This window comes from Trichoplusia ni, chromosome 12, assembly GCF_003590095.1.
Source record: "Trichoplusia ni isolate ovarian cell line Hi5 chromosome 12, tn1, whole genome shotgun sequence".
NCBI lineage: Eukaryota > Metazoa > Arthropoda > Insecta > Lepidoptera > Noctuidae > Trichoplusia > Trichoplusia ni.
Window position 1 is genome coordinate 2,738,701 of NC_039489.1, and position 24,181 is coordinate 2,762,881.

A 24,181-nucleotide genomic window follows, 5' to 3' on the forward strand; every position below is an offset into this window, starting at 1 on the left:
GTATTTGTGTAGTGGTAAATCTTCACTTCAGATGGTTGCTAGGCTACCTATAGTCGCCTACATACGTATTGCGCGTACTTGCATCATCTCAATATCGGCAGTGCGTAGACCAATTGAAAGAAACAAAGGTTTAAAACAGATCACTGTAGATAACACGATTGTAAAGTAACAAGGCTCAAATCATTTAAATATTGTACACGAAGCGATGCGCGACGGCCTCACACAAAAGGATCTGATAGCATCTTTTTTAAATGTCATATCGATGACCCGATTGTCGATAAGTACCTATCAAGACTTAGTACTCAAAAAGTATTCTAATTTCTAGACAGCCGTGCCAGTTTCGTAATGTTAAATGACAGTAAATCATTTCTCGACTGAATGAGCAATATCGATAAAAGCGCGCTCTCGTGTAATAATATAAACCACGTGTTTCATACTGCAGCGCTAACATAAATAATATAATATTAAAATAACTTCTAACGATGTTCTGCATCATTACGATAAGTGCTCGGCAGGCACTACTAACAAGTGAACTGTTAATTTAACTCACATGTCATGCAAGTGGCATTGAGCACCAGGTGACATAAAACACCATTTAAAATGACACCACGGACTACGAGAGTATACAGAGTACGAGTATGACGCTAGTACCTGTTGTATCACTTAATATTATATGCATTACGCGTCTCCAGTGGTCGGCTTTGCACTGTACAATGTTTCTCGATATCTAGGGTTGCCGGCCGTCCTGGTTTCTCAGAATTTGTCCTAGTTTTGGAGATATCCGGCGGCGGCGTCGCGTCGTATCAAAAACAGTTCTGGATTTAATATTAAATGTTCGCAGTACACGATCATTAATATTCTGCTATGCTATTCTCTCCGTCTTATTGTACTGTCAGTCACAATCAGAACGAGTACGACGGAGAATTTTTATTTGTTTGTGTTTCTCATACATGACAACCCTAATGATCAAATCAGTATGACCTTATTGAAACATGATACGTTAAAGTAAAATGCCTAAGATACGAGTTTTACTCATGACAACAATATAAATATCCTGTAATAAAAACGCTTAACGAATTTAAACGAAAACACACTTTGTCACATTAACAATAGAGAATGTTACGGACTAAACGATATCTTCAAACTGATTCACAGAAAGTGAGTCATAAAACCTGCTCGCCAGTGTATTGAAACTAGATAGAATGAAGTGCCTTTCTCATAATAAGATCACGAGTATAATTTCGTTGAGATTCTACCGGTTCTATCCTAATATTCCGAGCATCCATTTTCCAGGTGGTTTTATTTTTAATCTAATTCCTAAAGTGGAACCTATTAAAGGCACGCCCGTCGGACAGCTTCCAATTGGACAGCGAAATGGTTTTAAGCTAGAGCTTAAAAATAGAGAACCATAGAATGAGATAACACTTAGCTGCATTTTTGTACTTTACGTGTTTGTTATTTTATACGCTAACAAAGAGAAGTTACTGATGCATTGCACAGTTCACCGATATTTGGCCAAATCGTCACGGTACGTGATTAGATGGGGTCAAGACCCTTTTGCAATAACCCTCATTGTACAATGTAGCAGTCTACCTCATCACATTGACGAAAAACGAATAACAAAAATCAACCTTACTTCTTTGAAGACAGGGAGAGTGAATGCTGAAACAACCACCGACCAATGTAGTGCGGTTACCTTTTCCTAAGACCTAAGCAACTCTGAAGTAAAAGTAGTAATCTCACTAAGTAGTTGTGTAATATTGCAAACCAAGACTGCAGTAGAGAGGAAACCCTTGAAAAACAATGTAGGTAGGAAAGGCCAGAGCAATAAAACAAGCTGAGATGCGGGCGCGGAATATCTGATTATACACCTATAGCCGTATACCACACTCGGAACTGTTTTCATGTCATAATTTGATGCTTTTAAATGAAAAAGCATTTTATGCGTCAAATTACATGGATGGAGAGACTTCAATCTCTATAATATTAATAGTCTAAGTTAGAACGATACTTCAAGACAAAGAACTTTACAGTATACCAAAAAAAAGGGTTAGGTTATTGGCAAATAAACTGTATCCATTTGGAGTCTTCCTTTTCAAACAATCAAATAGCATTGTTTGACATAATCGCACATTTAATATTGTAGCATGTACATAGTATATTAACAGACAATGAAACTTAAAAAAAAAGCAAAAAAATAATTTAGATTCAATAAGATCTATTAATGTGAAACACTATAAAGTGCTCAAATCTTTTCCTAATTGCTATGTAAGTCCAACTAGACACCGATTTACGAGGGGCTAAGAACTTGTTATGTGGTTAGATAAAAAAAGAATTGGAAAAAACGGGTGATGAGTAATGGAAATACGAGATTAAATATCTGCAGAGCTGAACATAGAAACTCCGTACATTTGTAGAACATTCATTAGAAATGCTTTTTACAAGTTAGAACTTGAAATAAACTAACGATAAATATAAAAGCAACTTTTTAATTGACGTGAGAAGTTTTTATTTACCTTTTTTCTGCTAATGCATTCGGAGCACTCCGCTATTTTCAGTTAATTTTAAATAGATTCAGCTAGGATCAATAAACCGAGAGGTCTCCTAACTCCTTTTGTTTAATCTTTTCACACGTGGTATCTTTTAGAGATATATTCCCCCTATCATTCGTGTACAATAGAACGATCGTAAAATGTTACTCGCGTCTTAAACACCGGTTTCACGACGATCGAGATAGGCGTGTGCACCTAAATGGTGGCAAAAAAACTAAAGTTGATTCTAAGGCTGAATATTGAAGGCATTGAAGCTGGCTAACGAACAAGCGAAGATGGGAAAGGCGGAGAGTGTTTTTAGCTGTATTACCTAAGTATATTTAGTTAGGCCGAGGCGGAGAAATAAGAGGAATAGGATGGGAGAAGGGAACTTCGGAGCGTTTCCGTTGCGATGCCTATCTCTCATCTCACGGCCAGGCGACGCTACTGAACTACGCTTCGGTACGAGTAGAAAGTAATTTCTTTATGAATTATGAATTGTTATTAGCATTTAGTTAATGATTGAAGCGATTTATTGATAACTACAGCGTTGACCAGTGCTCGCATTATCCTTAAAATTAAAATTATATTCAATGTCATTTGTTATGATTACTAAATATGCTATTATTTTTATATGATTGTCGTTGTGTAAATAACATTTGTAAAGGCGTGGTCGTTTACACCATACACCACAAAGACGCACAAAAAATACAGCCTTCGCGTGACCATTTATGCCGTTATTTATGAGTTTATAAGATAAATAATAAGAGACTATGTAGTGTGTATATTAAGACTAAACTTAGACTGTTAGTTTACGCAATACGAAAAAAATATTGGTAATAAAAACCTATAAAAATGTGGTGTTAGGTATCTAGGAAGAATTAATACTAGTTATCAATGAGACAGTTACTTTAAGTAAATACCTGTATCAGTTCACATTGAACACAATAGATGGAACACTGTATGGTACAATACAATTACTTCTTGGAAACAGATTTATGTAAATTAATGACACTGCAACTAGAATAACTGTTGGTCTGTTGCTGTGTAATCTACTACTTGAGTATGCAGAAAGAAATAGGAAAATCACTGTCTGAGAATCAGAAAATTTACATCAAAAAGTTAGTTTGATTATTTTTTAAATGTTATAAAGAAGGTTGTAAATTATAAAAACAAAAAGAAGACAGTCATGAAAAATGATGTTATATCCTGATTACAGAATAAACTATTTCATATCATTTCATAAAAAAAATCTCTTAGATATCAATTTATCATTTTACATCAAGTTATTAATAAAATTCACGTGAAAATATCAACAACAAAAATTTATACATGAAAGAAATTTACCAAGAAGTGAATGCACTTAGACGTGTCCCTCTTAGCCCCATTTACATTATACCTACTTATAGTAAAGGAACAAGTTCAAACGTGTCCAAAGGCCCGCTTGGCCTTGGTCAACGATTCATACTATGCTGTATGTAGGCTAAGATAACACATGATTATGTGTATATTGTATTTGTATACAAAATACATATTATAGCTGCTGTTTGTGACTCATGCAAGTGCCTAGTTATTATCTATGTGTCACTTTTATTCACCTTCCACCTCTCAGAGCAATTTATATGCTATATCTGCAAATAACATGATGTCTGGCATGTTTTGTATTATTTGGTAACAATATTATAACACAATATGAAACTTATAATGCTAAATTGCTATAGTAATACTAAAAAGTTGGTATTAAAAAGTTCAGGGTCAAATTTTGTTGGTAAGATAAATTTTATTTATTTGTAAAATTAATTAATTCCTTCTATTCAAGGTTTAATGGTGGTATAAGCGACATTGTTGGTCTACATATAAATCAAGCATTTATTTAAGCAATATAGTCCAGGTCATGTAAGATACATGATTATTGTGCAAAACGAGGGCATAAAAGGGTGAGATAATTGCACTAGTGTTAAAAAACTTATAAAAACTAAATAATTTACCGGGTAATGTTTGCAATTTAAGCACTGCTTTCTAAATTTTAAAGCCAAGGTACCAAAGCAAAGTACATAAATGTATGCAAACTACATGGTGAGATGTCCACATAAAGATATAAATAAATCAAATAGCTTGACACTGGTTGCAAACAGAATCTGTTTATCAAAACTGACTATGCAAAAGGAAGGAAAAAAATAGTAAATCAATTTCAAAATAGAACAAGTTTAGAGTGACATTCATGCTGTCATTTTTAATGATAGTGTAACCTTATTAATTAATTTAACTTGAATCATACTATAGCCACTTGGAGTTTACCTAACTTGATATAGGTACTGCAGTGACTTAATATAAAGAGGAATGTCAATTGACAATCCAGGATAAATTTACACATAAATTGTATCCATACACTGTTTATGAATAGATATTATTATTATCACAACCTATAATATTGTTTTTGTAGAACACTTGTTTTCATTTCTGTTACAATCTAATTTGTCACTCAGTTGATAAAAAAATCTACTTCAATAAAATATTATAAAAAGATGTGTACTAAGAAATTGGAAATACAATACATACAAGCCAATTCCAATTTCAGATGAATTCACAAATACTGTAATCACTTGTCCAGTATTCCAATTTTTAGTTGATGGATAATGAATACACATACCGTGGCTGTGGTTAATAAAAACATTTGGTGGTGCAAGGTAGCCACTGCACTGGTGGACTGTAATCAGCTGATAAGGCCGATGTAAACGCGCCTGCTACGTACCTACATAGGCGTACTGCACACGATCGGCGCATGCTTACAGATATAACTGAAATCAATTAGCCCAACGGAACGTGTGTAGCGCGTACCTAGCGCGCTAGTCGCCGTTGCCGGCGCGTGCTCCTCGCTACTATGACTAATGAGACCTGCCACCACCACGGCTGCGCCACACGATGCACAAAATCGAATACCATTACTTATTCACTGTTGCATGTTTATTGTCATGTGCGCCCTACATGCGCAGACATCATATTAATCCTCTCTCCTTATACTACTGGATAAGCAATACTCACCGTCGCTTTCCATTGTCCACAACGCGACGCACAGTGTAAACAACCAAACCACATAATAAAACAAAATGGAAGTCCGACTCGCCCGCACTGAGATGAGAAATTTTATGAGCGCTCTCGAGTTGTAAAACGTCGTTACTATCCTATCGTAGTATTTTAGCAGCCCCCCTCCAGTTTATTATCTGCCGTCACCAGATTAGATGGCTCACAATCACAAAGCAATATATACTATTGTTCACTAAATTCACTTAAAACACTAAACGAATAGTCAAATGTCGATTTACACTAAAATTAATGTCCACTTGAAAATAATAATCATTGAAGCGTTTGACGTTCCAAGACACAACACCCACATCAAAAAATTCTACATGGCGACTGGCCTGGCCCAGCTTTCAATAATTTCCACTCGAACATATTCCTGTTTCGCTCGTTCACCATTCATTTAATTATTTCTCAATACGAGCGAAAGAGACAGCGATATATAAATATTTCCTATGTATGAATAGAATCGGTGTTGTGAAGTGTCCCTCTCCCCGGCGATGGCCGAGCTGAGTTGAATGGACCCGAGAAGCGTTCAACCATTGGATCGATGACAGTCACGTGACACAAATATGTAGCGCTTTCGTTAGCGCGCCAATATTCAAACGGTGGTATTAGCGTGGATTAATTTAAAATGTAAGAATACTCTTATTAATCTTATGTTCATTAAGCTGACGTTACTCAAATATTTTAAAGGTTTTTTTTTTAATATTTACTTATCTTTTTACAGTTTTAAAAGGCCTTACCATTAATGAAGTCTTTGTGCATAAGATTTCACGTTTGGTCAATTTAATTTGTTTCCTAATCAATAATACTTAGAGAAAACTATAGTTTATATAAATTTAGTACAATAATTTTCTGTCTTAGGTGGATATGAGCGACTGCTACTATTATTCTAAATAGTTCACGACTCCACGATAGGAATAGAACCATTTTTTCGAGTTCAATGCATTGTTCTGACTTCACTGCAGAAGTTACAGACCTAATTAATATACCAAACTCACAATAATTTTACATTGATTTTCCCTTCTTTAAAAACACATAATTTCCTGAAAAAAGAGGAAGAAAATATAAATTACAGCTATTTTCGGTAATTAGCTTTATCCTTTGCTTCAGTACTTATATTAATGCGGTGTAAATGTTTAAATGGTATCCAGTGATCTTAATAATCCATATTTTTTACATGTAGCAGTATTAATTTTAGATAGAGCTTTTGAATCTTCCGTATTTGAATTTTACCGAATGTAAGCAAGAGATAGTTACAGCTAATTAAATCTATTTGTAGAGCAGGAGTATTTGAACCAATAAAAGGTGCAAGAGCCGTAGTAAATACCAAGAAGAGTTAGTGTTATTTTAAGACCAGCGCTTTTGTCTTTCGTCACTTTAAATGGATAACTGGCATCTTAATTAGGTTTTACGAGTAGCATAGTTTCATGCAAGGCCTTGCTATTCACATTAACATCTTAGAGGGTAGTTCTAAGGGTAACGCTTGCACTATAACTTACATTGAAAAAGAAAAATACAGGTAAGTGTAAACTATTCAAAATTTTGTAGTTTAACCACTGTTAACCACTCTGATGCACACATCGGTGTCGGTTCAATAACCTGTCTCGTAATATGCATGATTGCATGTTCGAATAGGCATAAGTTAATACTGCCTAGTAAGACACTGCCTACCGGTGAAATTATACCTATTCTTTAAATGAATCGTTAAAATTCAAGCATTCTATGCAGAATCTTGACTACACTGCTAATTTATCTCTTCGTGTTTAGCTAAACTAAACAAAGTCAACTAAACTCTCTGCATTCTTAAATTTAAGCTGAGTCATTTAACTGCTCTGGCCTAGTCGTAGAGGTATTATCCGAGAAGTATTCGCCCCGCAACGCCTCACCTCGTCACAATGTTGAACGCGATGATTGAGAAAAACGTGTAGAAGTCTGTAGATCATGTACCTGCTTGATTGAATAATTATGAAAGGGGAATGGATGCGATGATAAAACTATATGAAGGTTTCTAGTAGAGGATGCCCTAAAAAACGTTATAGATATTACAGATAGTTTAAGAATTAAAGAAAGTCATTTGACCTGCATAGGGACACTATACACGGCTAAACATAAAAATGGATGATGGTAAACTCTTGCGACAAAACTGAACTTATGCCAAATTTACACATGGCTAGAGACAAAGAAAACATATTGTGATTGGCTATAATTCATCAACAAAATAGATTTAAAAACATTAAGAAATATCAAAAAATTGTATATGACATTATGAAGTATGGACTAAGGGGTCTAACAAAGTCAAGCATTTCATGGTGTGGATGTAGCCATGGAAACTAATAACATTTTGATGAATTTGCTTATTTATTTAATATTATTACCATCACAATTTCTTTAAGATACATAGCATGAAATCTAAAGACTAATGAAGTACATCACTATTTTCTAATTAGTTTTATGTGGCCAGTGGCCCATAGATATATTTCTAATTAAGTTAATACATTCTAAATTTAAGTTAGAATATAGAATGAATACAAATTTATGCCATGAAATGATTTCGCATAGTAATTATAACAATAAAAACAAACTAAAAGTGTTTTTGATATACTTTATTGTGTACGAAAATATATCCTACTTACTTAAAATTAAGTAATGACTATAAAACAAGTCTGTTACAACTGAGAAAAATAAGAGTGTGCTGTTTTTAGGGATTTATTTTAGCAAATTATAATTTTAACCTACAATACCATAAATAAACGTTTCTCTGTATGTTACTTTCAACTCATCAATACAAATTTACGATAACTTAAAAATAATGTCTTACGAGTAATTATTAGTTCTTTTAGCTTACTAGCAATTTACTCAAATATAACATAATGTTTTTTTTCATCTATGCAGTATTTGAATTGGTTTTACGATGTTATGCATTTTATGGAATATTATTTGAAAGAATTAATTTTAAATTTAGATGCCAAGGCCAAATACGGAGACGATACAGTACATAGTTTTGTTTTCCCAGCGCACAGTGCATGAGCCGTCAGTATTGTTGTCCCAAAAACAAGAGGATGCCGTATGTAGGCCTGCGCCATTCTTTTGCATTATCGTGCATGTTACTGAAACATAAACATTTGTTTAAATTAACAGTTAGATGCCAAATGTCTAAAATAAATAATAACACTTGACAAAAGAAAAGGAGTGCTGCTGGCTCTGCAAAAATAAAAACGTATGTTTCAAACACTGGTCAGCATGTAGGCTCCTACTTTCAACTCACCTATATATTTGTAAGGCTTTTGTAACTTCGTCATTTGTCCCAAACAAGACTCCACGACAGCAGATGTCCATTGATTGACTTTATTATGCTGATAGGCGGTACTTCCAATTAAATTTTCGATAGCTTCTTTAATAATTTTACTCACATCGTCCGCAATGAATTGATTCTGAAACACGTCATGTCGGTAAAAATATGAATCAATATTTACAATCCGAACACAATTCAATCTGTGCAATAACTTACTTCTTCAGCTAAATCGTTACATTCTTTGACCTCCATGATTTAAAACGAAACGCTATATGAGTATGTCGAGATTTCAGGAATTCGTTTAATACAAAAACAACAAAATTTTTGACGCTACAGAAAGAAATCGACTCCCAAATTGACACAAATTTTCTAAGCGTTGGTATCGGTTAGAGCTTGACCAACCATTCAATCTATAGTCTATGCCATTGACTTTGCTCCCTTTACAAATCTGTGGTTCCACCCATAGTTGATTAGTTCTGAATTGAGGAACAACACTATTAACTTCAGCCTTTTTTCATCCGAACGAATTACCAACATCAAAAACTAAAATCCTCATTCCATATTTGTGTCATCGTCTTTATTGCTACTGGCAATCTCTGGGTTTATGTCACTTTTTATTATCCTTTTTGTGAGGAGAACATGGATATTTTCAGTTTCTTATTATATTAATAAAAATGGCTTCATCAGTGCAAAACAATAGAGTTTCGCCACCTGGATACTGTGTGTGTTGTAGAACGTGCAATATGTGGTGTTGGAGAGCTTTTAAGTGGCTCCCTGTATTGTTAATAGTGTCCATTATAACTTGGTCTTATTATGCCTACGTTATCCAGTTATGCATTTGTTAGTATTTGAATAAATAGTTGATTAATAACAGATTGATTATGTATGCATTTTGTGTGATTTACAGAATGAATTGCTTTTCAGTTACCATTGAGAGTACGGTCCAACAGTGTGTCTATTTGGTGTTATATCATATTCTTCTGATAATGTTTGGCTGGTCATATTGGCGAACTATTTTCGCTGAAGTCAAACTAATTCCAGACAAGGTAAGCTTTCTAATCAAATTGTCGTGACTTCCTGAATGTGTGCTCATTGACTTGTTTAGTATACAAAGGCAACCTACTTCTGTTTGGCTTAGATTTTCTGTTCTAAGTTAGCCAAATGAGTATTTACATACATTATCCATTTATAAATTGCGAAGTTCCAAAACTGTATATTTTTGTACATAATTCCTGTGTTAATAACAAAATATTTAAAATTGAATTACTTTTATGTGACAATGAAGTCATTGAAAACTATGTCATATATATTTTGTGAGTCATACAAGTTAGATTAGTATGGAAACTAAGCACCTGTTATTATAGGGGTCATTAATTAATTTGAGTTTAATGGCATACTATCTTTGACCTACATTCCTAAGGCCTTTTTCAAATAAAGGTCTATGTATATTAGATTCATTATAAATTTTAAGTTATTTGTTTCTTCTGTGTATTTAAGAAGTGTATTAATAAACTAATCACCCATATTTTATTGACTCTAAGTAACATAAAGATTTCCTTTCAAGTATCTTGTATTCCATATTTTATTATTCATAAAATCTCTTATATTATCATGGTATGATAATGATATATTATATTTGGTAAGTCATTATTGTATTTGAGTCATCAATCTTATGTTTATAATCTATATTAATATTAGAATGAGGAAAAGTTTATTGAAGTTGTATAATCATAGATTTACGGAATCAATTTTGTTCATTCTATTACAAATTCACTTTATTAGTGAATTCTGTATATTAAACCCCAAAATAAGTGCCTAATGAACAAGGTTTGGCTCTAATATCAATGATTTCTTCGTGTTTAACTATAAATAATGTGATAGTTACTATATTCAATACTAATATTGTAAATATCAAAAGAGATTGTGTTTGTGTTCCTGTTACTGACATTTACAGTCATTTTAATTTAGGTATATAAATTAAGACAGCAAGAGCAGCTTAATATTCAAGCTACTCCTTGAAAGTTTTATTAAAGTTCTAGCCTATAATAACAATTGTCTTTGGAATCAGAGGACACAATTACATAAACTAAGTGTTCTCTATTATTAAGTTCTAAAATTAAGCTAAACATTGTGACCACATCGTATTTATTTTCTATATTTAAGTCAAGTATATTCTTCATATTATTAAAACTTTTATCAGTTTCATAGTTTTATCAGTAACTTCAATTAATTAACACATAAACATCTTGAGTACAATGACCTACAAATCTATATAAATTATATGATTTTATGTTATGTGCAATATTTATTAAACCATTCATTAAATTGACATAATTCTTTGATAAGGATTTGCAAAGCAGAACTCAATACAAAAAAAAGTACTTAATATTAAGTATTTTTATGTTATATTAAGATCAAAAAACTATTCACGAAAGTTCAATACATAATCGGGTAAATAGAAAGTGTGACTTTCAATAAGCAAAAAGAATTCCTTTATAAATAAACTAGAATAAGAAGAGTCAACTTAAATAGCTTTCACCTTTAGTCTACCATAATCATAATTAACTCTGTTTTCCTCAATGGCATCAGAGCCATTATTGTACTGAATTACTGTGCGAGCCAGTTCTGCATACGGGTTGTAATAGCCAGTGCATGTGAAGTAGTTAAATCATGTAGATCGAATATACTAACAATATCTTAAAATCTAAAATTTCAAGTCACAATGTTTTGTTGTCTCCTCCAAAACAGCTTGACCAATTTTAGGACTGATTTTTCAATCGTAAGATAACTTTTATCTGAGATATAAATATGGCTGTTTGACTTATTATTGTTTTCTAAAGCTGTCAAAACGTCAAACATATTCGTCGAATAAAAGTTATCTGGCGATTGAAAAATCGGCCCTTTGTAAAATTAATATTACAAATTGTGCACCACTATTTGTATACATGTAATATATGGCAAAACAATGTTTGCTAGTTATGTATAATATAAGATTGTTTGCCACTTAATTTTTATCCAACTTTCTAATATTGGTGGGAAACCCCACATGTTCTATGTAATGCATACCATGTGTTGTGTTATGTTATCAGGAAAATGCCATGTGGAAATTCCCAGGATTATATTTAAACTATATGATTATGGACACCTTTAAATGTAAGGGATTCCTCATTCTTTGGTCATCATAGGTGTTTTTTTTTATTCTTTGGCCAAACTTACGAAATTGACTGTAAAAAAATTGTGTTTTCGATTTTTGTATAATGGCAACTTTTTATAACAATGTATTTTTGACATACTGTTATAGTGTATGTTTCTAAAGATATATTCTAAAATTCTTGTTTGTTTCAGTACAAATTGCCTGAGAGTGAATTAGAAAAATTATTGGCGGCTGAATCAGAGGATGCTCAGCGAACAATATTAGAGAACTTTGCTAAAGATCTCCCCATTGTCACTAGGTAATGTATATAAACATATTTTTTTTATAATTTTAATGTTAGCTCTAAGTTAAAGTAATTACTAGAAACTTTAAGGGACCATCTTAGATACTATGAAGCCCCAATGAGAAGGGAAAGGTGGTTAAGGTTTCTGAATCTATTGTTTTTTTTTATGGGCTTTAGGAAACTTCTATAAAAGAAGCATTGCTAGACGTCCCGATTTTGGCGGGACGTACCGATTTTTAAATCAAATTTTGATGTCCCGCGCGGGACAGCCTCACTCCCGCTTTACGGAGCGAACTTGACCGTACGCCTTTCGTAGGATTCACACAGACTATTGTAGCGTGGTTCACCGTCGCCCGGGGCGGATTCACTCTAAATACGCATCTAAAAAAGAGCTCAATATATTTTTCGCGAATTTAAGTTATTTGCGCGCGGAACATAAGACATCAACTTTACTATGTCCCGCTTCTGACGGAAGAATCCCGCTATTTTCACTCAAACAGTACCAAGTCCCGACTTGTCAAAAAAAAGAATCTGGCAACGCGTTATAAAAGTTCAGGGTCGACACAATATGTAGGTACTGCTGATGATGAAAGAAACTAATCGGTGAAAAGATGTCTAAGGAAACGCCAACAAGTCCCGTATTCGTTTTTATTATTTACGACAAATTTGACCTACTTGTTGAAAAAATTATGCTCAAAAGTAGTTTTAATCAAAGTTGCGAAGAAAAGGTGGATAGTGCTTTCGAACTAGACTCCGATTTCGTCCGAAACTAATCGGGCAATCCTGATAAATACGAGTGATTAATTAACCGTGAGAATTCGAATAGATACTCCACAAATATGAATCCGCCTCATGAAAGTTAACATAATAATATAGAGGTGTTAAAATTTAACCAAGACAATCACATAAAATATTTATGTCTATAAGTAGTGCCTACAGTAAATATAGCATAAACAAGAGTTAATAAAGAAGGGGGCGTTACCTCGAAGACAAACAGTCTTTGTTTCATTTTTGTATTTAAAAATGTGAGGAACGCCATTCACCTTTTTATCTCAACCGGACCCAACCTCCCGCGCTACGTTTCTGTGTATAAAAACAGCGAGTGTTTACAACTACTACTCATACATTACCTACTTAACTGATAAACTGTTGCGTTAAGCTGTTTCCGGGTCAAAATGACAAAGTTATTACGTATTAATTTGTAAAAAAATAAATTTTTCGCATGTTCTTCGTTAGGTTTAGAAATGCACAGATAATCGTAAATCGTTTTCAGATTTTCCCTCCTAAGTTTTTTTTTTATTCTTTGTTGAATGACGCTAACTATGACTACTTCTTTACATTCGGTTAAAATAAATTTTGAATAAGACCAGTTACAATACTGTATGTTACATATATTATTATTATGCGAACTCTGCTGATGATAGAGCCCCATAAGTGGCCATTTTAAACGTGTAAACAAAACCCAAAGTCCTATTGGGTGTTTTTGAGGCATAGTAGTGTTTTTATAAGTTTATTTTATTTTACTCAGTTTTTTTTCTCAATTCTAGACTCAGAATTCAAATCAGAAAGTACAGCGCGCTAATTATCGGAAATTTCATTAAAATGGAAACCCAAAAAGAAATATTAGAAAGCTATGCAAATACTATACCCGTGTTAACGAGGTTTGTTGTCCATTTGTTTCTCTGTAGCTAGAATTGAGGAAAACAAATATTGATAGTTTCTAATTTAGACGTTTATACCAACTGTTATTCGTAGATCGCCTCCCAAAGAAAGATGTCAGGCATGAGAACAAAAATGTTTAGTTCTTAAATTTCGTACCAAAAATATGGGAAACCAAAGAAGAAAAAACTGAGTAGAATAACCTATTTAAAGTTATGACATCACAATGACGTCACTTTTTTGCACCAGACGCAAGGTTTTTTTTTGGGGTACACTAAATCTTGACCTGACCCTGTCCCGTGATTCATATTTGAGCATTGCTATTGCGTCTATAGACAAGACAGTGTTAAAGTAACACTTGCACTTGTGGAGACAATGCCGTGTCCTGCACAGCATAGACCAGCATCTCCAGTCTAAAACTGCAACGGTAATAATTTAAGATTTGGTGGCAGGCGGCCAGACAAATTTTTAGAAGTGAATCCAAGAAGGTTGCGTTAAACGTCAAACGCTAACATGGGGGCGGGGGGTATGAAAGCACTGTTTCTTCAAACGTTCAAAAATCCTGGAGAATTAAAGAGACAGAGCTCGAGTGAATGCCAGACACTCATACTTTCGTACTTTAAACACGAGTGGTAGTTCATATACGGCTAATCCTAATTACTATGGGATCGTTAAAACATTTATAATTACAGGACAATGTCAGGCTCGGTCCGCTATTGCAACCGGTGCGTGCTCGTGAAGCCCGACCGCGCCCACCACTGCAGCATTTGCTCCCGTTGTGTCCTCAAAATGGACCACCACTGTCCGTGGGTCAACAACTGCGTTTGCTTCCACAACTACAAGTTTTTCATGCTCTTCCTCGGCTACGCTCTCATGTATTGTCTCTTCATCATGGCAACGTGCCTGCCTTACTTCATTCGATTCTGGAAGGTATTTATATTTTTCCCTAATATACATTTTTTTTTAATTTTGCCCACAATTACTTAAATTTTACACCTCTATTGAACCCTTTTTTTGCTAGTTTTTTTTTAATTTCTAGTGTGATTAATCTTTGGTGTATAGTTTGTCAAAAGTTGCTATTTAACTGCACTTTCTTGGAAGCAGTGGTATTACGTAATAATTACGTTCAGTATTTAATTTATGATTTGTAACGGGATGCCAATTTACAGATGTATCAGGAATACAAGCATGCCCACTGCGACCGTTTGATTGAAAAAGGCTCTGTTTCTAAAATATGCATGGATATGATTAACGTAATTGTTTAATTATTTTCACATAACACAAGCATGTTTTGCTTTGACACGTTCAATAGGTTAATTGTTGCTATTTAGATTAGATTTTGTTGTTTTGCGCAGTGTAAAGTTTAATTCGTATCCAATTATAGTAAACGTTATCATGTATCGACGTTGGGCGACAAGTGAATTAATGTAATCAGCAAAATGAAAAGGCAATACCGAAGGTTAAAAATGAATCCATCTCAATCTTGATTTACATGGTTGATTATCATTACCACGGTTGTTTACGATATCAATACGATGACGATTTTTTTCGTTCAGAATAAAGTGGATAATCAAGTTATTATGAATTAGCTTTCATAAATTAATTACGGTATCATTAAAACCTTGTCAAGCAACTCCGACCCATGCATCAAACAATCACTTTTCATATTAGTTGTTGCGTCAAGCCATTGGTATTAAACGTAGTTTGCTATCAAAATATGATTCCTTGTTTATCTACCTGACCATTGATAAGACTTTATCAGAATTAGCTAAATCCATCAGGACCAGAACACATTAACTGAGTCATATTTTCCACATTGTTTAAATTTATTTCATCTATACCGGTATCGCAGTGGGAATGACTTTAATTATTTTAATTAAAAAGTTGACTTAAATTTAAACAGTGTGGAATTTATCTGATGTTATTTTTTCAATATCAGTGCAAGAATCTTTTTTTTTTTAATCCATTGCTTATCGCGTACTTACTGCATGTAGTGTAGAGTAGGAGATAAGATTTCTTAGTGAATCAGATTATCATGAAAATGTATTTTTAAAGTACCTGAAAGTACCGTTTGATTATAATGAATCGTGTATGATTAATGAAAAATGTTCTTCGCCTTGCTCTTATTTTTTATATGTATTTATTTTACCTTAATAAATGCCTTTAAATAATATAAATACAATAAAATATTATACCAATATCTTTTAATAGTAAGGTTGGCCAAGGTAGTAAGTCTACTACTTACCAGTATCTACCAGTTTTGAAAACATTTCATATGTAAACAAAATAGCGATAACTTTAAACACATGGATGTGAGTAATTCGCTGGAAAATGTTTATGTATACTAAAATCCACCCGTTGTTCTATAAAAGCGAATAAATTTCTAACCTGCGAGCGACAGACTCTCTCTTGGCCAACCTTACGGAAAAAAGTTCCAAATTAGAATTGACTGAAATTTATAACTTTTTTCATACTGTTCCTCATTATATCCAAATATTGAATTACGTTCAATACTGTTGAATTAACATTGAACATGCACCTGAAGCATCACACGAGCATTGAAAAATCAGGGCAATTTTTCGAGCTTATTGTTTAGTGTCGTCTTTATAATATATATTGCACATAAACGTCAGTGAAACGTCATGTCTATGTTACATCAACGGTGTTGCTATACGTAAAAAAAACATGTTGAATATAAGGTAATGTGGCGAGTATGATTTCAGGGTGACTTCGGTACAGCTGCGAGCGCGGGTCGATATCACATAGTCTTCGCTTTTTTTGTAGCGTTAATGTTCGCTATATCGCTGGGCTCGCTATTCGGGTACCATTGCTACCTCGTCGCAAATAATAGGACTACATTAGGTAAGATTAATATTAAACTAATGTAGCATAGTAAATTGTTCATAGTTTTAAGTTACACAACATACAGTAACACATTAAATATAGCTTCAATGAAGCTGTGCGACAAGCCATTAACTCAAGCGATATCTATTCACTAGAATCTTAAAAATTATAAAACAACTGTCGTCACAACATAATTTTGAACATGCGTAATGCAAGACTCGTAAAAGTCAGATTCTTTGAGAAACTGAGCTTTAGGCAGGGCGCAAACATAGATACTTTTGTCTTGTGTGAGATAGCTATATATGAATATTATACTTCTATGAAACCTGTAACTTCAACATTAACAGTACCATCCAGTAATCATCCACTCCCCGCGCATAAATATATTTATTTCCACTTGTTTACACTAAATACAGTATGTATTAGGGTGACCTAGCCATCAAAAATTGGTTTATGTTGGAAGCTGGAAATTAAAACAAACCAGGAGTGTTGTTATTCGACTGCCTCTTATCACCGCCACAACACAGTAACAGCACTCCCTAAGACGGTGTACCGTGAGGCCAACATAAAGTGTCCACATTTGCGCAGCGCCTCAGTCTATCCTCAATATAAACTAGCAATTGTTTGCTGCATAGTCTCAGATGAATTCATAACTGTTGTTTTTGTAAACAATCTCGATTAGAAAGTGAAATCCAGCGAAAATATTTGTTTTGTATGTGTTTGTGTATTTATTTTATGTATATTCTGTTTGTAAGCCATCTTACTGAAAAAATATTGGTAACTTTTTCAAAGGCTGACTGCAATTACAATGACCGTTTAAATTATTTTCTGGTCAAAAACTAGATATTATTATAAGACTAAATTATAGTTTTATTTCAGATGTGCTCGTATCTTACCGCCGCCTTGGCAGTCCTACAGGACAGATCATAAACACAATGCTTAAGACTTTGGTCAATGGTAATTGCAGTCACTTCCAATTCGTTGTTACCATTAGATTTGTTTTAGAATTTAATTGTATGTAGTCTGTGGAACATATTTAGATATATTTTATCTAATAAATGTAATTTATCTATAATATGTATGTATTTAGAAATATTTAAGTAAGTTTATCAGTTGTCTGGTATGTATTTATTGTTGTATGGTTACCATAACACAAGCTCTGCTTAGCTTGGGATCAGATAACCGTGTGTGAGTTGTCCCAGGATATATATATATATATATATATATATGAGACATCTTTATGTTTCGTAGGAAAGTATTAAACTAATGTTGGAAGTTGGTGTTGACTAATCATCGCAATGATATTCGATTTATAAACGGTAATAACTATTTAATGTTGTGTAGAATTTACGTATTGTAGATTTAAGCGCGATTGAAGCGACTATCAGCTCAATGAGTTTTTATTTAAATATTAAAATCCTTCGACTTAACAATTTCAGAAGCGTTTAGAGCGCCTATGTTCCGAGGAGGCGCTGACAAGAACGGCTTCTCAATCGGTGCCTTCAATAACTTCAAGGAGGTTTTCGGTAACAGTCCAAACCTCTGGATGGTACCAGTCTTCACCAGGTAAAACCTTTTTTATTCATCAAATTTAAAATCATGGGCCATTTTGGTTCTGGCAACACTGATATGACTGTGGTAACACCGAACTTGGCCTGATACAGCATGTTTGGATAAAGAGTAGAAAATGCGCACGTATATTAAATATTAGGTGTTTTTCAATATCGGATGTTGTAAATTATGTAACATATGTCTAGCGATGTGTTGCTGTGTGCATGCCCCTTAAATTGTGTGAAAAAAGAAGTGAATGACCAAATCTAACAGATGTTAGTGTGTAGAAATGTTCTGGAAATAACATGTTCTTGAAGGAGAGAACAAATACTAACTAGGCATGAGGCAGGGTCTCACAAAACATCGGAATTGGAACACTAATAATGTAACAATATTTTATATGTACGATGCAATACTAATAGCATTGCGGCTTGCCATTACAACCGAAAAGTCGAATTGATTTAAAGTAGAATATGATATTTATTTATTTTTTGTCACTTTAAGGTTATGTATAAATTCTCCCAAAATAGCATCTTTCACCAACGCACATTAAATTAGTTGATTTACTCGGTAACTCGATTTAGTCAATTTTAAGAAGGGCTATTTAAAATTGGCTTTCTATAACGCTAGTATGTATGTGGGTTTGCTATTAACAAATAAAAAAGCAATGCCTTGAGTTTTATTGGGTATTTGGACTATTTATAGAAGTAACAAAGTCTAGCATTCCTTTTCATATCATCCGTCATATTCTTAACATCATCCCACTTGCTAACTGCCACTTTAGGCAAGCTATTGTATATATTGTGAATAGAAATGGCAAGGTTTAGTATGTCCTTAGCGAACGCTGACGTGGCGGGGTCGAAAATTTGGATTATTGTTTATTTTATTTGCTTTTGATTGATTTTTTGTTTTCAACAGCCAAATTTTTCAGTTTTATTACATATTTATTCATTTTTTTAGTAGGTTTTGGCACTTTAGTTATTTCGCACATAGTTTTCTGTTATAATTATTTTCCCACTTTCGTTTAATCGATATTAAGACCAAAGGGTCGTCCTCGCCACGTATGTCTACACCCTTTCAAATGGTGATCATTTTGTCAGCCTCGGAGACGGGTGCGAATTCCCTGTCCGACGCGAGCACCAACTCCAGACGTTTACCACGCCCCAGGAGACTCATGGGTACGAGTCCATGGGCACCACGCGGTCAAGGTCAGACAAGGACGAACACGGCACAGCCAGCTCCAAACACATACTTGAGGATATTATCACCCCAAAAATAGAACTTAAAAACACACCGGTCAAAAGCAATTAATTGTAACCTGCTGATACGTGGCGCGTATGGTTATTTACTTAGAAAATAAATAGGTCAATTACACGCTACTGGATTGGTTCCAGTAAATATACTCTTTAGGTGTTGAAGACCTATTTAATTCTAGTGTTGTTCCTTTTAGATAAAAAGGTGAGCACGAAATGCTGTCTATATAACGAACGCTAACTAATATTAATTGGAATGAATTTAATCTCCATAGCATTTATGTCTTCGAATCTTGCCAGCATAAATAAAACTAATTTTCTATTTATTGGCATCTCTTTATAGTCGATTTTGAGTACTCGAATATTTATAGCGATTTTAATCGCAATCATCGGCGATTTAAATACTCTTAAGGAATTATATGATAAATCTTCGGTTGTTCAGTCGAGTTGTGCATAATATCGATCGTAAAATATATTTAAAATTTAATACGTAATAGAATAATTATACTATTCATCAATCAAATTTACACAGTGCCTTGACATTAAGTGCTCAATTAAACTTTATAGATACATTTTAATAGAATGTCTTCCAATATTTTAAATTGACAAAGCTTTAATACTTAAGGCGAGTATAATGTTGTCTGTATGTACCACATACTGTTGCTATGTATAATATGCTCAAGTAACGTGTAGTATCGGCTGACATGTGTTCATACTTTAATAATTATGATTCAATAACGAAGAATACTGTTCCAACGTGCAAATTGCTTTTTAATGCATTTATTTCTGAGCTATATACAACACACAAGACTGATAAAGTTAGAAATGTATTTTGTAAGTATGTTTTGTGCACAATAAAAATATTTTGTTCTTTGATTTTGTTTTTTATTTCACGATGCTACACAGCGCTTCGGCGGTTTACCGTACACACGCTAGCGTAGATATTTGGGAGCTGTCACGTGACATTGCTGCAATCAAACAAGTATTTGAAACGACAAAATGTTTTGAAATGATACGTTTTGAGTCTCCTGGCTTGAAACCTCATTTGATTGCATTTTGGCGTTATTTTGCAGTAGTGTTTCTTGGCTAGACTCCTTGTAGTAATTAGCAAGCAAATGGATCCAATAATATTATTTAAACATAGATCATTATCGTTGGGAGTGTATTACTAATTTTTCTAATTTGAAACGTCTGTGTGCTGTATATTTGATTTACATTTATCTCAAAATTAAGTACTCTTTTCTCTTATTCTCTCAGTCTATTGCATGTTTTTGGGTATTACAGATGTGTGTCGCGATACATTTAAAATGCGTTAATTCAGAATATATGCGAATAAAATATTTATTTTCTCTTTTAAGTTCGAAAGCTATGCAAAAAAAACGGGCATTATTTAATTATTAATATAAAAACTTACATTTTTTTTATTAGTTTTATGATGAAATAAAACTTTGTACTTTTGACATGATAGTACAACTTAAAAATAAAACTTCACCATCTGTAGTACCTGCGCTTCATTTTTTCAAATATTTATTCTTATATTCTAAACTCTATTATATTGTACCGGTTAAGTTATTATAGAAAAATAAGAATATTTATTAACATTTTTAGCTCGGAGATGGCCCGCGAGACTGAGAGATGGAGACTCTGTCCGAGAAAGGGCAGGACCGTCCCGCAAATAGTATAAGGATCCTAAAACATTTACCATTTCGCTATATTTTATTACGATATTTAAATAAATCCGTTCGACTAATTAACGTTGCTTTTCATTCATTGGCGTCATCCAACCTTTTTGATAGAAACTCCAAAATTATGTCATTCACTTCTTTTTTTATGTAGGCGACCCATTTATTGGTGTTCTTTTTTATGTAGGCTGTCCCATTGGTGTCCCTTTGCATGCTAATTTTTTAGCTGTCCCTAGGAGCTTTATTTAGATGCTAAAATGCGCAATATGATGATAATTTGCGCTTGTATTGTTATATATAGCACGCTGTAGAATTGCCTCAGTTGTGTAGTAGCACAAGTTGTAGAGTTAAACCACAATCCGCAATGATCACTAACATGTCCCAGTATACAAAATAATATACCTGTTATTTTAATTATGTAATCTTAGTACACTACACAACCGATTCAAACTACATTCATTACATTAACATCACATTTGTTAACTAATAAAAAAACGAAACAATGTTATATAAGCATACAATACACAATCGTATCATATAAAAAAGACAATAGGTATATTCTTAGTTTAAAAATGTACAAAATTAAGACACAAAGTTACTTTTAAATGATTACCAGAATAAAAAATAGGTAGCTACACAAACCATCATATTCACAAATATGTTTCATCAAAAATGCAAATATAATTGAAACATGGACGGTGTAGCTTCGGGGACGGCATCGTGTATCCTGTGCCGAGTCTGGACGAAGAGTCGGAGTCTCTCATCAGCTCGGAGCGGTGGGACCGCTGGGGCGAGCGCGCGCGACCCTTCGACGAGCGCGAGAGCTCCTCCTTCGACGAACTATGAGTGTAAGCCGTTGTAGCGGCCGTGTGAAGTGCAGGCTTGGAATACAGGAAAAAGGCTAGCACACACTTGTTACATACCACGCGTCACGTGCTCAATTGTAGTACTTAATAATCTTTCGACTATTTCGAAACGCGTAGTCTGCTACAAGTATGTCCCAACCTTTAGTTCAGCTTTAATAGATTGGTAATAAACTGGTATGATTTTGGAGTTTGCTAATGGGCGAGTATTTTCGTTAGGATAAGCTTTTCCATTATACTGGTTTGTATGTGAAGCGAGTTTGTTGTCGAATTTAATGAATTTCCCTTTCTTTACTTATAAATGCTAGATATTTGCTCGAAATTAGATAATAATTGAACGTTACGTGTTTTTCTGTAAGCCCCGCTAATACTTTCAAGATTGGAACTCTGTTATGTTAGTACAAAGTCAGCCATATAGTTTTATAGTTTGTACTTATGTTGTGGCAAGTCTGCACTTCAGGCCGTTCACAACGCCAACGGTAAAGTATGAATTGTACATTAGGTAAATTGAGTAAAATGGTGCTGAACGATATAATGTTATGAAACAGTGAATTTGGTCATTGGTAGTCAGCTTTGGCTTAACCAGACATAGAATGCTGAAGTTATATCATCACTGTTTAGTATATAATTCTAGGAAATAGTTAAAGATATATTTAATCTTTATTTAGCGTCCAGTCAGTGTTCTTTGAGACTTCCATTGTTTTAATTTTGCAGATGAACAAATTTGTGTACGAATACTGAAATCTTACTTGGGTTTAAGTAAGCTCGTCTTGTCCCTGTCACTCTGTGTAGTACGTAGCGACTGATAGACAAGGACGTCTTAAAGCTAAGATTTTTTTGAATGTCTATTTTTATTTTTTATTTTTGTTTTATGTCAGACTCTTGGATTGTTATGCAAAACTCGTTATCCTTCTCCATTATTCTTCGTTGTGACTTTAATTTGTGTTTTATCTGTATAATACCCACCTATAATATTCTGCCATAACCTGTGATACTCAGTTTGTAAGTAAAGGAGTTTGTTTTACTATTGAAAAAAAAATAACCTATACATAGTTTTTTTAAACTAAGAGGCTTGTAATATAAGTTCTTACTATTACACGTTGTTCATCTGTCAAAATAAAACCTTATACTCAACTGTTTTCCATTTTCCATATTTTATCTTACTTAATTCTTAGCATAGGGTCAAAGAACACATCATAATACTGTAAAACTATGTAAGTTATGCTTATTAATGACAAGACTGCAATAAAGTGCATATTTCAAACGATAGACGAATTAGACGATCAATATTTGAACGGATAAAACCGTTTAAGTCCTTATTTTGGGAAATTATTCATTCTAATTTAAAAGCGGTGTTACTATAACTTGAGAAAATATGTCTAAAATGATGTATTATTTCCATAGATTAATTATATTTTGACAATCGTTATCGCCGATCGAATCGCTCAGGTGTCAACTATATACCGAACCATTGAAATATCAGGAGTTTGCCGTAGGAAAAGAAAGTGATAGTGAAAAAGACATTAAAGATAAGTCACTAGGAGCCTGTTAGGAACGGATTCAACAACACAGTACAATTTCCAAATTGTATCCATTGCGATCATTACACGAAACTGGTAGAAATTGTTGAAACCACCGTTGATGCCGTAAGGGAAATAAATCGAGCCGTCTGGCATTCTATATAATGACCATGTGACAAGGCTTTTTTATTTCGACTCTTAGTCACGTGGCATATCGAGTAAATGTCTACAAATCTGAGCGATATCTAGTATCGATAACGCTTGTAAAAATATGATTTATCCATGGACGAAGGGCTTTATGCAATCTGTTATAATGAAATTTTTATTTATCCTGTTGAAGTGTTTTTCCTGTAAAGTATGTATGGTTCTCTTCAAGTATAAAAATATTTAAGTTTTCTTCCATTTTATAATAACTCGGATGTATCTAACGATTGCCAATTTATTTGACTTTGTTTATAAGTGAGA

The 24,181-nt window shown here is 33.6% G+C and overlaps 3 protein-coding genes across 14 annotated transcripts in view; 1 reads left to right on the top strand and 2 right to left on the bottom strand.

The window, feature by feature from the left end:
- Window positions 1–6,101, bottom strand: part of LOC113499164 (putative transcription factor capicua) — a 30,169-nt gene extending 24,068 nt beyond the window's left edge. For 3 of the 5 annotated variants that reach the window (XM_026879515.1, XM_026879516.1, XM_026879514.1), the window contains exon 1: window positions 5,574–6,100. The gene's annotated coding sequence lies outside the window, so the exon portion shown is untranslated. Of the gene's footprint in view, window positions 1–5,573 lie in introns of all 5 variants that reach the window. The other 2 variants (XM_026879518.1, XM_026879517.1) reach the window with 2 other exon arrangements.
- A 2,100-nt stretch (window positions 6,102–8,201) lies between these two features.
- LOC113499168 (dynein light chain Tctex-type) lies at window positions 8,202–9,284 on the bottom strand. Its single transcript, XM_026879529.1, has 3 exons — window positions 9,124–9,284; window positions 8,881–9,046; window positions 8,202–8,722 (listed from the first exon to the last, which is right to left on the bottom strand). Exons 1-3 carry the CDS (start codon window positions 9,157–9,159, stop codon window positions 8,574–8,576), a joined length of 351 nt encoding a protein of 116 aa, XP_026735330.1. The 5' UTR covers window positions 9,160–9,284; the 3' UTR covers window positions 8,202–8,573.
- A 221-nt stretch (window positions 9,285–9,505) lies between these two features.
- Window positions 9,506–23,766, top strand: LOC113499166 (palmitoyltransferase ZDHHC15B). 8 transcript variants are annotated; one of them, XM_026879520.1, is made up of 10 exons: window positions 9,510–9,747; window positions 9,832–9,953; window positions 12,253–12,359; window positions 14,696–14,933; window positions 15,173–15,256; window positions 16,727–16,865; window positions 17,727–17,804; window positions 18,287–18,413; window positions 19,499–19,606; window positions 21,260–21,405. In XM_026879520.1, the coding sequence occupies exons 1-10, from the start codon at window positions 9,582–9,584 to the stop codon at window positions 21,333–21,335; spliced, it is 1,245 nt and encodes a 414-aa protein (XP_026735321.1). In that variant the 5' UTR covers window positions 9,510–9,581; the 3' UTR covers window positions 21,336–21,405. The 8 variants fall into 8 exon arrangements, with proteins under 8 accessions (XP_026735323.1, XP_026735321.1, XP_026735326.1 ...); XM_026879522.1 differs by lacking the exons at window positions 19,499–19,606; window positions 21,260–21,405 and adding an exon at window positions 22,038–23,766 and having other exon boundaries at window positions 9,506–9,747; XM_026879525.1 differs by lacking the exon at window positions 17,727–17,804.
- The last annotated feature ends 415 nt before the right edge of the window (window positions 23,767–24,181 follow it).